The sequence below is a fragment of the Cherax quadricarinatus genome, chromosome 24, assembly GCF_038502225.1.
Source record: "Cherax quadricarinatus isolate ZL_2023a chromosome 24, ASM3850222v1, whole genome shotgun sequence".
Lineage (NCBI taxonomy): Eukaryota > Metazoa > Arthropoda > Malacostraca > Decapoda > Parastacidae > Cherax > Cherax quadricarinatus.
In genome coordinates this window covers 39,627,875-39,644,875 of record NC_091315.1, presented here as the reverse complement: position 1 = coordinate 39,644,875, position 17,001 = coordinate 39,627,875, and the positions used below count along the sequence as shown (strand labels likewise).

At 39.8% G+C, this 17,001-nt stretch overlaps 1 protein-coding gene across 6 annotated transcripts in view; it reads left to right on the top strand.

The window, feature by feature from the left end:
* The window catches only part of LOC128690935 (optic atrophy 3 protein homolog), a 105,676-nt gene that overhangs the window by 18,433 nt on the left and 70,242 nt on the right, over positions 1 to 17,001 (top strand). For 5 of the 6 annotated variants that reach the window (XM_053779723.2, XM_070088388.1, XM_053779722.2 and 2 more), the window contains exon 2: positions 9,575 to 9,749. The exons of the other annotated variant lie outside the window; for it this stretch is intronic. In XM_053779723.2, the coding sequence (XP_053635698.1) occupies positions 9,611 to 9,749 (139 nt within the window). In that variant the 5' untranslated portion in view covers positions 9,575 to 9,610. The remainder of the gene's footprint in view (positions 1 to 9,574; positions 9,750 to 17,001) is intronic. 6 annotated transcript variants of the gene reach the window in all.

Here is a 17,001-nt window from a genome sequence, read left to right as displayed (position 1 = left end):
CATGGCAAACACATTACTTTCACCAAAATCACGTCTACACCAGTGGAAGGAGACAACTGTGGCTGAGATGTATCTTTTCTTCGCCACAAAAATGCTTATGCCACATGTGTATAAGGACAGAGTGAAATCATACTGGTCAACAGACCGCCTGATTGCAACCCCAGGTTTCAGTGATATAGAGTGGACCCTCGACCAACAATGGCATCGCCTAACGTTAAATCTGACTAGTGATACATTTTAATGCAAAAATTTTGCCTCGACTAGCACTAAAAAACTTGACCAACATGATTTCGTTCTGTTCAAGACGCATCCACTTGTGGCCAGTGTTTACAAGCCAGCCAGCCACCGCGGTCCCATCCAAACATACAATAGGAACATTTCATATTATCACAGCGTTTTTAGTGATTTCACCTGCAAAATAAGTCACCATGGGCCCCAAGAAAGCTTCTAGTGCCAACCCTACAGCAAAAAGGGTGAGAATTACTATGGATATGAAGAAAGAGATCATTGCTAAGTATGAAAGTGGAGTGCGTGTCTCCGAGCTGGCCAGGTTGTACACAAAACCCCAATCAACCATCGCTACTATTGTGGCCAAGAAAACGGCAATCAAGGAAGCTGTTCTTGCCAAAGGTGCAACTATGTTTTTGAAACTGAGATCGCAAGTGATAGAAGATGTTGAGAGACTGTTATTGGTGTGGATAAACGAAAAACAGATAGCAGGAGATAGCATCTCTCAAGCGATCATATGTGAAAAGGCTAGGAAGTTGCATGACGATTTAATTAGAAAAATGCCTGCAACTAGTGGTGATGTGAGTGAATTTAAGGCCAGCAAAGGTTGGTTTGAGAGATTTAAGAATCGTAGTGGCATACATAGTGTGATAAGGCATGGTGAGGCTGCCAGTTCGGACCAAAAAGCAGCTGAAAAATATGTGCAGGAATTCAAGGAGTACATAGACAGTGAAGAATTGAAAACTGAACAAGTGTTTAATTGTGACACTGACAATGTTGTGAAATACTTTAGGAATGTCATAAAGGAACGGGAGGTACAGGTCTCTATGGACAGATATGTTGTGCGACAGAGGTCCAGTGACTCAAGCTGGTCCTAGTGGCATTAAAAGAAGAAGGGAAGTAACCCCGGAAAAGGACTTGACACCTCAAGTCCTAATGGAAGGAGATTCCCCTTCTAAACACTAACACCATCCACACTCTCCCCTCCTCCCATCCCATCAATCATCACCAGATCTTCAATAAAGGTAAGTGTCATGTAATTGTACATGTCTTCTTCAGTTTTTTTTTTTTTTTTTATTATCACACCGGCCGATTCCCACCAAGGCAGGGTGGCCCGAAAAAGAAAAACTTTCACCATCATTCACTCCATCACTGTCTTGCCAGAAGGGTGCTTTACACTACAGTTTTTAAACTGCAACATTAACACCCCTCCTTCAGAGTGCAGGCACTGTACTTCCCATCTCCAGGACTCAAGTCCGGCCTGCCGGTTTCCCTGAATCCCTTCATAAATGTTACTTTGCTCACACTCCAACAGCACGTCAAGTATTAAAAACCATTTGTCTCCATTCACTCCTATCAAACACGCTCACGCATGCCTGCTGGAAGTCCAAGCCCCTCGCACACAAAACCTCCTTTACCCCCTCCCTCCAACCCTTCCTAGGCCGACCCCTACCCCGCCTTCCTTCCACTACAGACTGATACACTCTTGAAGTCATTCTGTTTCGCTCCATTCTCTCTACATGTCCGAACCACCTCAACAACCCTTCCTCAGCCCTCTGGACAACAGTTTTGGTAATCCCGCACCTCCTCCTAACTTCCAAACTACGAATTCTCTGCATTATATTCACACCACACATTGCCCTCAGACATGACATCTCCACTGCCTCCAGCCTTCTCCTCGCTGCAACATTCATCACCCACGCTTCACACCCATATAAGAGCGTTGGTAAAACTATACTCTCATACATTCCCCTCTTTGCCTCCAAGGACAAAGTTCTTTGTCTCCACAGACTCCTAAGTGCACCACTCACTCTTTTTCCCTCATCAATTCTATGATTCACCTCATCTTTCATAGACCCATCCGCTGACACGTCCACTCCCAAATATCTGAATACGTTCACCTCCTCCATACTCTCTCCCTCCAATCTGATATTCAATCTTTCATCACCTAATCTTTTTGTTATCCTCATAACCTTACTCTTTCCTGTATTCACCTTTAATTTTCTTCTTTTGCACACCCTACCAAATTCATCCACCAATCTCTGCAACTTCTCTTCAGAATCTCCCAAGAGCACAGTGTCATCAGCAAAGAGCAGCTGTGACAACTCCCACTTTGTGTGTGATTCTTTATCTTTTAACTCCACGCCTCTTGCCAAGACCCTCGCATTTACTTCTCTTACAACCCCATCTATAAATATATTAAACAACCACGGTGACATCACACATCCTTGTCTAAGGCCTACTTTTACTGGGAAAAAATTTCCCTCTTTCCTACATACTCTAACTTGAGCCTCACTATCCTCGTAAAAACTCTTCACTGCTTTCAGTAACCTACCTCCTACACCATACACTTGCAACATCTGCCACATTGCCCCCCTATCCACCCTGTCATACGCCTTTTCCAAATCCATAAATGCCACAAAGACCTCTTTAGCCTTATCTAAATACTGTTCACTTATATGTTTCACTGTAAACACCTGGTCCACACACCCCCTACCTTTCCTAAAGCCTCCTTGTTCATCTGCTATCCTATTCTCCGTCTTACTCTTAATTCTTTCAATTATAACTCTACCATACACTTTACCAGGTACACTCAACAGACTTATCCCCCTATAATTTTTGCACTCTTTTATCCCCTTTGCCTTTATACAAAGGAACTATGCATGCTCTCTGCCAATCCCTAGGTACCTTACCCTCTTCCATACATTTATTAAATAATTGCACCAACCACTCCAAAACTATATCCCCACCTGCTTTTAACATTTCTATCTTTATCCCATCAATCCCGGCTGCCTTACCCCCTTTCATTTTACCTACTGCCTCACGAACTTCCCCCACACTCACAACTGGCTCTTCCTCACTCCTACAAGATGTTATTCCTCCTTGCCCTATACACGAAATCACAGCTTCCCTATCTTCATCAACATTTAACAATTCCTCAAAATATTCCTTCCATCTTCCCAATACCTCTAACTCTCCATTTAATAACTCTCCTCTCCTATTTTTAACTGACAAATCCATTTGTTCTCTAGGCTTTCTTAACTTGTTAATCTCACTCCAAAACTTTTTCTTATTTTCAACAAAATTTGTTGATAACATCTCACCCACTCTCTCATTTGCTCTCTTTTTACATTGCTTCACCACTCTCTTAACTTCTCTCTTTTTCTCCATATACTCTTCCCTCCTTGCATCACTTCTACTTTGTAAAAACTTCTCATATGCTAACTTTTTCTCCCTTACTACTCTCTTTACATCATCATTCCACCAATCGCTCCTCTTCCCTCCTGCACCCACTTTCCTGTAACCACAAACTTCTGCTGAACACTCTAACACTACATTTTTAAACCTACCCCATACCTCTTCGACCCCATTGCCTATGCTCTCATTAGCCCATCTATCCTCCAATAGCTGTTTATATCTTACCCTAACTGCCTCCTCTTTTAGTTTATAAACCTTCACCTCTCTCTTCCCTGATGCTTCTATTCTCCTTGTATCCCATCTACCTTTTACTCTCAGTGTAGCTACAACTAGAAAGTGATCTGATATATCTGTGGCCCCTCTATAAACATGTACATCCTGAAGTCTACTCAACAGTCTTTTATCTACCAATACATAATCCAACAAACTACTGTCATTTCGCCCTACATCATATCGTGTATACTTATTTATCCTCTTTTTCTTAAAATATGTATTACCTATAACTAAACCCCTTTCTATACAAAGTTCAATGTGTTTATTAAAATTAATGTTTCATGTGGGAAAATTTTTTCAATATTTTTGGGTGTCTTGCACGGATTAATTTGATTTCCATTATTTCTTATGGGGAAAATTAACTTGACTAACGATAATTTCGATTAATGATGAGCTCTCAGGAACGGATTAATATCGTTGGTCGAGGGTCCACTGTAATGGGAGTGAATCAGTTTGTGTTACTGTTACTTATGCTTCACTTCTCAGACAAAACCAGGCCTGACAGAAACGACAGGTTATATAAGATTAGGAATGTGTTTGTGTATCTGAAAGAGAAATTCAATATGTATTTTTATCCCTTCAGGAAACTTGTAATTGACGAATCTTTGATTCTGTTCAAAGGAAGACTCTCTTTCAAGCAGTACATACCAAGCAAGAGGAAATGCTTTGGTATAAAGTTGTTTGTGCTTTGTGATTGTTACAGTGGTCTGGTATTGGATATTATTGTGTACACTGGAAGTTATACATTGCAAAATACCAGGAAGTTATTGGGCATCTCTGGTGATGTGGTTAGAATAATGATAGAACCATACCTTGGTAAGGGGCATATATTATATACTGATAACTGGTACACAGGCCCCTCACTCAGTGATTTTTTGCGAGTGAACATGACAGATGTGTGTGGCACAGTGCGTGCAAATCGTAAGCATATGCCCAGGTTTGACGCTGGCACTCGTAGAGGTGAGGTGCAGGCATTTGCTGCCAATGACATCATGGCATTTTGGTGGCATGACAAACGAGATGTCACACTGTTGTCATCAGTTCACCCTAATGAAATGGCAGACACTGGCAGGCAGCATACAGAAAGCAATGAACCCATTCTAAAACCTACAGCTGTGATTGATTACACCCTCAATATGCACTCAGTGGACAAATGTGACATGCAGATTGGGTTTGCTGATTGTGTTCGCAAGAATTATAAGTAGTACATAAAACTCTTTCTCCATCTTCTGGAGATTTCCATGCTCAATGCTTATAATATGTATAAGATGATGACCAGAAACAAACCATCATATGGCAGATTCTGTTATTCATCAGACAAATAGTGTTCAAGTACCAAGGAACAACACCTGCAATAGACCACCCACTAAATTATCAACAACTACCTTCTCGTCTGAAGCATGGTGATCACTTCCTAGTAAAACTGCCTGCTACTGCTTTCAAGAAAAAGGCTCAGAAGAGGTGTTACGTCTGTGCACATACAAAAAAATGCCCACAACAACGCAGGGACACTTGTTTTATGTGTGAGGAGTGTAAAACACCACTGTGCATGACATCATGTTTCAAAGACTTCCACAGGCTGCAGAACTTTTAGAAACATGTCCTGTGACTGTATATGTTATTATTATTATTATTATTATTATTATTATTATTATTATTATTATTATTATTATTATTATTATTATTATTTTTATTATCACACTGGCCAAAGAGGTATGGGGTAGGTTTAAAAATGTAGTGTTAGAGTGTTCAGCAGAAGTTTGTGGTTACAGGAAAGTGGGTGCGGGAGGGAAGAGGAGCGATTGGTGGAATGATGATGTGAAGAGAGTAGTAAGGGAGAAAAAGTTAGCATATGAGAAGTTTTTACAAAGTAGAAGTGATGCAAGGAGGGAAGAGTATATGGAGAAAAAGAGAGAGGTTAAGAGAGTGGTGAAGCAATGTAAAAAGAGAGCAAATGAGAGAGTGGGTGAGATGTTATCAACAAATTTTGTTGAAAATAAGAAAAAGTTTTGGAGTGAGATTAACAAGTTAAGAAAGCCTAGAGAACAAATGGATTTGTCAGTTAAAAATAGGAGAGGAGAGTTATTAAATGGAGAGTTAGAGGTATTGGGAAGATGGAGGGAATATTTTGAGGAATTGTTAAATGTTGATGAAGATAGGGAATCTGTGATTTTGTGTATAGGGCAAGGAGGAACAACATCTTGTAGGAGTGAGGAAGAGCCAGTTGTGAGTGTGGGGGAAGTTCGTGAGGCAGTAGGTAAAATGAAAGGGGGTAAGGCAGCCGGGATTGATGGGATAAAGATAGAAATGTTAAAAGCAGGTGGGGATATAGTTTTATAGTGGTTGGTGCAATTATTTAATAAATGTATGGAAGAGGGTAAGGTACCTAGGGATTGGCAGAGAGCATGCATAGTTCCTTTGTATAAAGGCAAAGGGGATAAAAGAGAGTGCAAAAATTATAGGGGGATAAGTCTGTTGAGTATACCTGGCAAAGTGTATGGTAGTTATTATTGAAAGAATTAAGAGTAAGACGGAGAATAGGATAGCAGATGAACAAGGAGGCTTTAGGAAAGGTAGAGGGTGTGTGGACCAGGTGTTTACAGTGAAACATATAAGTGAGCAGTATTTAGATAAGGCTAAAGAGGTCTTTGTGGCATTTATGGATTTGGAAAAGGCGTATGACAGGGTGGATAGGGGGGCAATGTGGCAGATGTTGCAGGTGTATGGTGTAGGAGGTAGGTTACTGAAAGCAGTGAAGAGTTTTTACGAGGATAGTGAGGCTCAAGTTAGAGTATGTAGGAAAGAGGGAAATTATTTCCCAGTAAAAGTAGGCCTTAGACAAGGATGTGTGATGTCACCGTGGTTGTTTAATATATTTATAGATGGGGTTGTAAGAGAAGTAAATGCGAGGGTCTTGGCAAGAGGCGTGGAGTTAAAAGATAAAGAATCACACATAAAGTGGGAGTTGTCACAGTTGCTCTTTGCTGATGACACTGTGCTCTTGGGAGATTCTGAAGAGAAGTTGCAGAGATTGGTGGATGAATTTGGTAGGGTGTGCAAAAGAAGAAAATTGAAAGTGAATACTGGAAAGAGTAAGGGTATGAGGATAACAAAAAGATTAGGTGATGAAAGATTGGATATCAGATTGGAGGGAGAGAGTATGGAGGAGGTGAATGTATTCAGATATTTGGGAGTGGACATGTCAGCGGATGGGTCTATGAAAGATGAGGTGAATCATAGAATTGATGAGGGGAAAAGGGTGAGTGGTGCACTTAGGAGCCTGTGGAGACAAAGAAAGTTCGTTATCTGTCAGCTGTCCATTCCCAGTTTTCAGAGGTCCTACCTTTTCCCTCACCTTCGTCCTATACACTTGAAGGAATCCTTTTGTAAGTAAATTTTCTGCTTCACCTAGACATAATGTACTGTAATATACTGTTTGGGGTATTAACTAGGTCCAAGGGCAAGGGCACAATGCAAGAACACTGTATCGTCATCCGAGGACCTAGACCATTCAATGCACTGCCTGCAGATACAGTATCAGAAATACTGCAGGAACAAGTGTAGAAGCTTTCAGGAGGAAACTGGGTCACTACCTATGCCAAGTGCCAGCTCAGGCTGTGATGGTTAAGTGGGTCACTGGGCTGACAAGAGCAACAGCCTAATTGACCAAGCAACCACTAGAGGAGCCTTGCCCCAGGCTGAGCTGCTTGTGTAGGAAGACAGACATCACAAGAGGGGGGGGAAGTAGAAGGGAAAGTTGAGGAGAATGCTGTTAGATGGAATTAGATGAGAGGAGGTAAGTGGAGGAAAATGAGAGGAGAAATGAAGGAAGTAGGAAGAGGAAGAAGAAAGAACAGAGAAAATGAGTAGGAAGAGGAGGAATGTGGAAATAGGAAGTAGGTAAGGGAAGGAGGAGTACAGTACTATAGTAGAAGGATAGAGGTACAAGAAAGGGAAAAATAGGATAAATGGAAAAAGTTGGAGGAAGAATGGAGAGAGCACAGTACACTAGGGGCAGGATGGAAAAGTGTGTCAAGCTAAGAAACATTATTAATAGGAGCCATATTCTTTTGAAAAATTGGTTTCTTTTAAGGACCTAATACAGGATATTAACATTCTGATATCATAATGCTTAGTTCATTCATTACTGTACATGGTTTGTATTATATAGCAGCTGGTGGCAATTTATGATTGTCTTTATGTGCACTTCGTAAAAGCATTAAAATTAATTGTGGTCACTTAACCCTTTGACTGTTTCAGGCCCCTTTCTGAAACTGTCATTCTATGTCGCCAAATATTTGAAAAAAAAAATTATTTTTTCATATGAAATGATAGAGAATCTTTTCTCGATGGTAATGACACCAAAAGTTCGAAATTTGGTCGAAAACTCACAGAATTACGCTCCTGCGAAGTTAGCGGAATCGGCAACATATGTGTATCGGCGATTTCGCCGACTTTGAGCCCTGTTTTCAGCCAATTTCGTTGTTCCAGTTGACCAAACTCATAGCTATTTCTTTAGAACTCCATTTTATCTATCAGCTGAGTACAAGAAACTGCCCATTTACCAATTTGAACTACCCAATATAGTGGTCAGAAATTGGCAATTTGGCCAATTTCATGCAAATTAAAAAAGATGCCAATTTCAAAATAGGGTCCAGAATAAACAAGGTAGACATTCTTGGCACTAAAATAGCATATCTTCTGTTTATTAATCACATCTCTAGGCCCCTCTTATATTATTATTGCTTTCTATTTTGATTTTTTATTCATACAAAAAAAATACAAAATTTATTGTTATGCAGACTACTGCATTATTGTAAAAAGGTATAAATAATATCAGTGCACTAGTGAAAGAATATTAGACTCCCCAGTTGACGTGTATTGGACGTGTGGTGTGATTTGTTTACTCCTGAACATTGGTAAAAATCGAACATTTCTGCTAATTTGAGCTCAGTTTCAAGGTCGTTTTCATTGTCAAAGTAATGAAAATCATCTCTATTTCTGTAATATGTTTTCCATTTTATCACCTTAGACCATGAAAACGCGAATACATCGATAAATACTATATGAAAATACACCTCAAAGTCGGCGTTTTATTCCAAAAAAACGATCAGAGTTTTTTTTTTCTCATTACGCAATGTGTGCTGCAGGATTTTTTTTATGTGGTGCACACTGACCACACAGACCCATTCTCTCACATGTGGGCCTACCAGCTTTCTCCCGCTTGATTTGAAGCTACTAGAATTATTGAGTATATATACGTCAGAAACATTGGCTCGTAAGACGTATTTATACGTCGAAAACAGTCAAAGGGTTAATGGACCCATTGCATTTTTACAGTTCTGAAATCATAAGCTTGGGAAGCTGGAAAAAAAAAAATGCAAAGTAAAAGTCATTGGTAATTGATAAATTAAAGTTGCAGATTTTAACAATAAAAGTTTTGGCTGATAAGGGGTAATTTACATAACCACTAGTGATTTTAATAGCTTAGGCAAGCAACATTACAATGTAGAATAGCCGGTTCAAAACTTGAATATGCAAATGAATCTATAAGAAGCAAATGTTGCAATGTAGGTATTCCTGCTTAGCTCCTTTACAATACAGTACCTCTGCATTTAGCTTACATTGTTAAGTGTCAATTTAAGTTATTCACTACCTCTACCAGATAGTACAGTATACTGTATCATATGGGAAATAAGAGCCATGAACACAGTGGTCATGTTAAAGTTCTAATTTTGTAATAATAGGGCACCAATATTTGGCAATTTTTTTTTAATAGCTTTGGCATTTCTAATATTTATAGAATCATTGTACTGAGAGGAACATTACCCTTAGATATTGGTTTATATTACAGGGTTATTTTTCCCTTTTGCAGGTGGAAACTAATTAGCTGAACTGAGAGAGGTTGTCCATGGCTCCTGTTTTCCCACTAGCCAAACTTGCTTTTCTATTTGTGAAACAAGTTGCTCGGCCCCTGTCCAGCTCAATAAGACGCAAAGCTGTTAGAAGTCACTTCTTTAAAGAAAAACTGTGTCTTCCTCCTGCAAGATGTATGTAATAGTTCATCTGTAGGAATGAGAGTGGGTAGGGAACTATAACAAGTGGGTGAAAAAAGTTTATGGTATCACAGAAGTTGGAAAGAGACATACAGTATTCTTTAGAAATATTTATATTATTTGTGGGTTTAATAGTGGCCTGTGGAATAATCACTTTTAAAGATTGGAGTTATCCTGGCTCGAGGCTGTCTGGAAAGGAATGAGATTCAAATTATTTGTTGTAGAATATTGGTAATTAATTATTTGTAATTACTGTTTGCTTTGCTCATGTGGCCTCTTCTTCAATAATTTGTTTTTAAAATTTCCACTAGTTGTACCACTTACTACATCCACTTTTAGCCCTTTCTCTATGGCAGCTTTCGAAATTAAATGCTATCAGTGTCGTGATTTAAAAAAACTGTCTTTTAGAATAGTAGAGAATCTTTTTGTGAAGGTAGTGACACCAAAAATGCAAAATTTGATGGAAAACTTATGGAATTACACAGGCATGACATTAGTAATTGGCATAATTTATGCATCAATGATTTTACTCACTTTAAGGGGTTATTTTAGGCCAATTTCATTGCTCAGATCGACCAAATTCCTGGCTATTTTGCTAGTATGCCTTCCATTCTGTTGATTGAACACAAGAAACTTCCTTTTTAACTTTAGAACTAATTTAGCCAATTCTACACAAAATTTAACAAATTCTAATTTAACACTTGCACTCCATTTTAAATCTATCATCACACTGGGAATGCCTTAGTCTTAAATACTACGTGCTCACTGGAGTGGAGGAGAGAGAGAGAGAGAGAGAGAATGGAGAGAGAGAGAGAATGGAGAGAGAGAGAATGGAAAGAGAGAATGGAGAGAGAGAGAATGGAGAGAGAGAGAGAGAGAATGGAGAGAGAGAGAGAGAGAGAGAGAGAATGGAGAGAGAGAGAGAGAGAATGGAGAGAGAGAGAGAATGGAGAGAGAGAGAGAGATGGAGAGAGAGAGATGGAGAGAGAGAGATGGAGAGAGAGAGATGGAGAGAGAGAGATGGAGAGAGAGAGATGGAGAGAGAGAGATGGAGAGAGAGAGATGGAGAGAGAGAGATGGAGAGAGAGAGATGGAGAGAGAGAGATGGAGAGAGAGAGATGGAGAGAGAGAGAGATGGAGAGAGAGAGAGATGGGGAGAGAGAGAGATGGGGAGAGAGACAGATGGAGAGAGAGAGATGAAGAGAGAGATGGAGAAAGAGAGAGAGAGAGATAGAGATGCATGATATTATATACCTGGAAAGTACTCGAAGGTTTGGTCCCAAATTTGCACACTGCCATAACGACATACTGGAGGGAGAGAGATGGTAGGAAGTGCAAAATAAACCCAGTGAAAAGCAGGGGTGCAGTGGGCACAATACACGAACACTATCAACATCTGGGGCCCCAGATTATTCAGCATCCTACCAAAAAATATCAGAAAACTGCTGGAACAAGTGTAGAAGCCTTCAAGAGGAAGCTGGACAAGTATCTTCACCAGGTACCAGAGAACCAGGCTGTGATGGATATGTAGGGCAATGGGCCACCAGCAGCAACAGCCTGGTTGACCAGGCTAGCACCAGACGAGCCTGGCCCATGGCCGGACTTCGGGAATAGAAAGACTCTCGAAACTCATCAAAGGTACACAAAAATCAGTTTTTTTTTTTTACCCTCTTTCTCGGCTAGTAAAATAAAACCAAGAATGCTTGCTCATCGTTTAGGCCATCCCAATAATTGGAGCAGAAACCCTTAAAACAGACTGGGAGGAGGGGAAGGGGTTCCTACTCTTCCTCAGGAAAATTGCCAAAAATTTATTTCTGTCACTTTGAGGCTTATTTCAGGCTACTTCTTGTTTGAAACCAACCAAAATGTTCTCCATTTCATTGGTATGTCTTCTTGTCTTATCAATTGGCTTCAAGAAATAGCCAATAAAATCATGAAAACCAAATAGGGAAATGCCTTCAGGTTGCTATTTGAACACAAACACAAGGTCAGAGGCTAGCTGTTACCATCATGCAATGCATGGGACAGATTTTTTTTTTTTTATACTTTGTACACCCACCATTAACCCATTCGCACATGACCAGGCCTATACATGTATATGACCGAGGCAGGTGGACATGTTCATCTGTCAGTGTGTTTGTGAAAGTTTGTGAAAGATTATTTCTGTACCTAATACAGTCTCTCCTCACTTAACGATGGAGTTCCGTTCCTAAGAGTAGGTCAGTAAATGAATTGGTCATTAAGTGAGGAGCTTAATATACTGGTAGTGGGTTTGTGTCAACCATCTTTAGATATTGTTTTAATGTCAACTTTGCACCATTTATAGCATTTCTGGTATATTTTGAAATGTTTATACAGTAGTGTACTGTATATTGTAATAAACAGAATTGAGGAGATCAGCTCTAATACACATTACTTAGGTATGCATACTGGTCAGAGAGCTGGTCATTGAATGAGTACATCATTAAGTGAGGAGAGACTGTATTTATCAGAACAATGATCGACTATGAAATCACTAGATCTACTATAAGTTATAATTATCAGAGCATTAAAACTACGTAAATTAAAAAAAAAGAAAAAGAAAGGTATATCTGCAACATTTCTGCAAGTGGTAGGATTCCATGTTGCCATCATATAAGCATCCAGCGCCAACTTTGCGGCCTTATATTTTGGTAAGTACTGACCCTAGATTTTCTTTTTTGGTCTTGTTATACACAGAAAATTACGTTTTTTTTTTTTAAGTTGAAGTGCTAGCAGAGATGCGTTGATCAACTCCATGATTGATAAAGAGTCAAACTGTCAAAGGGTCTAAAATAGATGCCCTCAGTGTTGGCAGTTTTGAGAGGAAAAATAAAATCTTCCTGATTTTAGCCCTTTCACTGTTGGTCCCGTAATATTACAGCTTGGAAGCCAGTGTTAGTCCCGTAATACTATGCCAAAATTCTAGTGGCTTCAAATCTAGCAGGAGAAAGCTGGTAGACCCACATGTGAGAGAACTGGTTTGTGTGGTCTGTGTGTGTGTGTGTGTGTGTGTGTGTGTGTGTGTGCGTGCGTGCGTGTGTGTGCGTGTGTGTGAGTGCGCAGTATAAAAATCGGGGAGCCAATGGTGCATTGTTGGAGTCCCATTTTAGTAGGCCTTGTTCACTATGCCTTGTGATAAGAAATATGTACCTGACTTCCTCGGCGAATTGCGACTCTTCTCTTCCCAAGTGATAGTTCTTACACGGATGGAAGTGCCAGTGAAGATGAATTTCATGGTTTTGAGGAGTTTGTGACCGAAAGCAATGCCCAGGATACCAGAAATAGTCCCGAAAACCCAGATGACCATCATCCTAGGATAACCCAAAAAGTCAAAGTGACTTATTTCCATGTGGGTGGTAGAGAAGACAACATGCTTGGTGGGATAGACGGTATGGGTAATGGGTGGTGGTGGTTGTGTAATGCATCATGTGACACCAGCCATGCCACTGACTCAGCACATCCACAACAAAGGCCACCTGCAACTACCCACACAGCACAACAACCTTCCACAAGCTGTAGCAGTTCTAGGAACGTGTCCAGTGACTATATGTTTTTTACAAGTCAGCCCTCTCCCACCGAAGCAGGGTACCCAAAAAGAAAATCCCCAAAAAGAAAATACTTTCATCATCATTCAACACTTTCACCTCAATCACATATAATCACTGTTTTTGCAGAGGTGCTCAGAATACAACAGTTTAGAAGCATATACGTATAAAGATACACAACATATCCCTCCAAACTGCCAATATCCCAAACCCCACCTTCAAAGTGCAGGCATTGTACTTCCCATTTCCAGGACTCAAGTCTGCCTATATAAAAATAACCAGTTTCCATGAATCCCTTCACTAAATATTACCCTGCTCACACTCCAACAGCTCATCAGGTCCCAAATACCATTCGTCTCCATTCACTCCTATCTAACACTCTCACACACACTTGCTGGAAGTCCAAGCCCCTTGCCCACAAAACCTCCTTTACCCCCTCCCTCCAACCTTTTCGAGGACGACCCCTACCCCGCCTTCCTTCCCCTACAGATTTATACGCTCTCCATGTCATTCTACTTTGATCCATTCTCTCTAAATGACCACACCACCTCAACAACCCCTCTTCAGCCCTCTTGACTAATATTTTTATTAACGCCACACCTACTCCTAATTTTCACACTCTGAATTTTCTGCATAATATTTACACCACACATTACCCATAGACAAGACATATCCACTGCCCCCAACCCCCTTTCACTGCAACATTTACAACCCAAGCTTCACACCCATATAAGAATGTTGGTACTACTATACTTTCATACATTCCCTTCTTTGCCTCCATAGATAACATTTTTTTTGTCTCCACATATACCTCAGTGCACCACTCGCCTCTTTTTCTTCATCAATTTTATGATTAACCTCATCCTTCATAAATCCATCCGCTGACACATCAACTCCCAAATATCTGAAAACATTCACTTCTTCCATACTCCTCCTCCCCAATTTGATATCCAATTTTTCTTTATCTAAATCATTTGATACCCTCATTACTTTACTCTTTTCTATGTTCACTTTCAACTTTCTACCTTTACACACACTCCCAAACTCGTCCACTAATCTTCGCAATTTTTCTTTAGAATCTCCCATAAGCACGGTATCATCAGCAAAAGGTAACTGTGTCAATTCCCATTTTGTAATTGATTCCTCATAATTTAATCCCACCCCTCTCCTGAACACCATAGCATTTACTTCTTTTACAACCCCATCTATAAATATATTAAACAACCATGGTGACATTACACATCCCTGTCTAAGACCTACTTTTACCAGGAAGTAGTCTCCCTCTCTTCTACATACTCTAACCTGAGCCTCACTATCCTCATAAAAACTCTTTACAGCATTTAGTAACTTACCATCTATTCCATATACTTGCAACATCTGCCACATTGCTTCCCTATCCACTCAATCATATGCCTTTTCTAAATCCATAAATGCAATAAAAACTTATCTACCTTTATCTAAATACTATTCACATATATGCTTCAATGTAAACACTTGATCTACACATCCCCTACCCACTCTAAAACCTCCTTGTTCATATGCAATCCTACATTCTGTCTTACCTCTAATTCTTTCAATAATAACCCTACCGTACACTTTTCCTGGTATACTCAATAAACTTATTCCTCCCTTTCTTCGTCAACATTTAAAAGTTCCTCAAAATATTCCCACCATCTAACCAATTCCTCCATCTCCCCATCTACTAACTCCCCTACTGTCTTTAACTGACAAATCCATTCATTCCCTAGGCTTTTTTAACTTGTTTATCTCCAAAAATTTTTCTTGTTTTCATCAAAATTTCTTGACAGTCTCTCTTCTGCGCTATCATCTGCTCTTCTTTTACACTCTCTCACCACTCTCTTCCTCTTTCTTTTACTCTCCATATATTCTGCTCTTCTTATAACACTTCTGCTTTGTAAAAACCTCTCATAAGCTACATTTTTTTCTTTTATCACACCCTTTACTTCATCATTCCACCAATCACTCCTCTTTTTCCCTGCACCCACCCTCCTATAGCCACAAACTTCTGCCCCACATTCTAATACTGCATTTTTAAAACTATTCCAACCCTCTTCAACCCCCCACTACTCATTTTTGCACTAGCCCACCTTTCTGCCAATAGTTGCCTATATCTCACCCGAGCTTCTTCCTCCCTTAGTTTATGCACTTTCACCTCTCTCTTGTTGCCATTTTCCTTTTGTTCCATGTACCTCTTACTCTAACTGTAGCTACAACTAAATAATGATCTGATATATCAGTTGCCCTTCTAAAAAACATGTACATCCTGAATCCTACCCATCAACCTTTTATCCACCAATATATAATCTAACAAACTACTTTTATTACGTGCTACATCATACCTTGTATATTTATTTATCCTCTTTTTCATGAAATATGTATTACTTATTACCAAACCTGTTTCTACACATAGCTCAATTAAAGGCTCCCCATTTTCATTTACCCTTGGCACTCCAAATTTTCCTACTACTACCTCCACAACATTTTTACCCACTTTAGCATTGAAATCCCCAACCACAAGTACTCTCACACTTGGTTCAAAACTCCCCACACACGGTCAACAATTCCCAAAACCTCTCTCTCTCTCCTCTACACTTTTTCCTTCTCCAGGTGCATATACACTTACTATAACCCACTTTTCATATCCAGCCTTTATTTTACTCTACATGATCCTTGAATTAATACATTTATAGTCTCTCTTTTCCTGCCATAGCTTATCCTTCAACATTATTGCTATTCCTTCTTTAGCTCTAACTATTTGAGACCCCTGACCTAATCCCATTTACTTCTCTTGACTAAAACTCTCCCACCCCCTTCAGCTTTGTTTCACTTAAAGCCAGGACATCCAGCTTCTTCTCATTCATAGCATCCACAATCATCTCTTTCTTATCATTCGCACAACATCCCCGCACATTCATAAATCCCACTTTGACAGTTTTTTCTTCTTTTTAGTAATCTTTACAGGAAAAGGGGTTACTAGCCCATTGTTCCCGGCATTTTAGTTGACTTTTACAATACGCATGGCTTACGGAGGAAAGATTCTTATTCCACTTCCCCGTGGATATAAAAGGAAAAGCAATAAGAACAAGAACTATTAAGATAAAATCAAAGAAAACTCTGATGAGTGTGTATAAATAAACTTGTACATATATGTGTAGTGTGACCTAAGTGTAAGTAGAAGTAGCAAGAGGTACCAGTAATCTTGCATATTTATGAGACAGACAAAAGACACCAGCAATCTTACCATCGTGTAAAACTATTACAGGCTCTCGTTTTACACTCGCTTGGCAGGACGATAGTACCTCCCTGGGTCGTTGCTGTCTAACAAACTTACTACTACAAAATAAATACATGAACAATTAAATCAGTATTACATACTTTTATTGAAGACTGTTGTTGGCTTATGGAAGATAGGGAGGAGAGAGTATTGTTTGGAAGGGTTATCTCCTTCCATAAGGACTTAAGGTATCAAAGCCCTATCTGGGGTTACTTCCCTTCTTTGTCTTTTAATGCCACTAGGACCAGCTTGAATCACTGGACCCCTGTCAAACAAAATATCTGTCCAGAGAGCTCTGTTTCTGGTGTCTCTTGAAGATTTTCCTGAAGTGGGACAAGGTTCTGTCACTGAACCTGTTGCAGACATAGCTTGTTTCAGCTTGGCC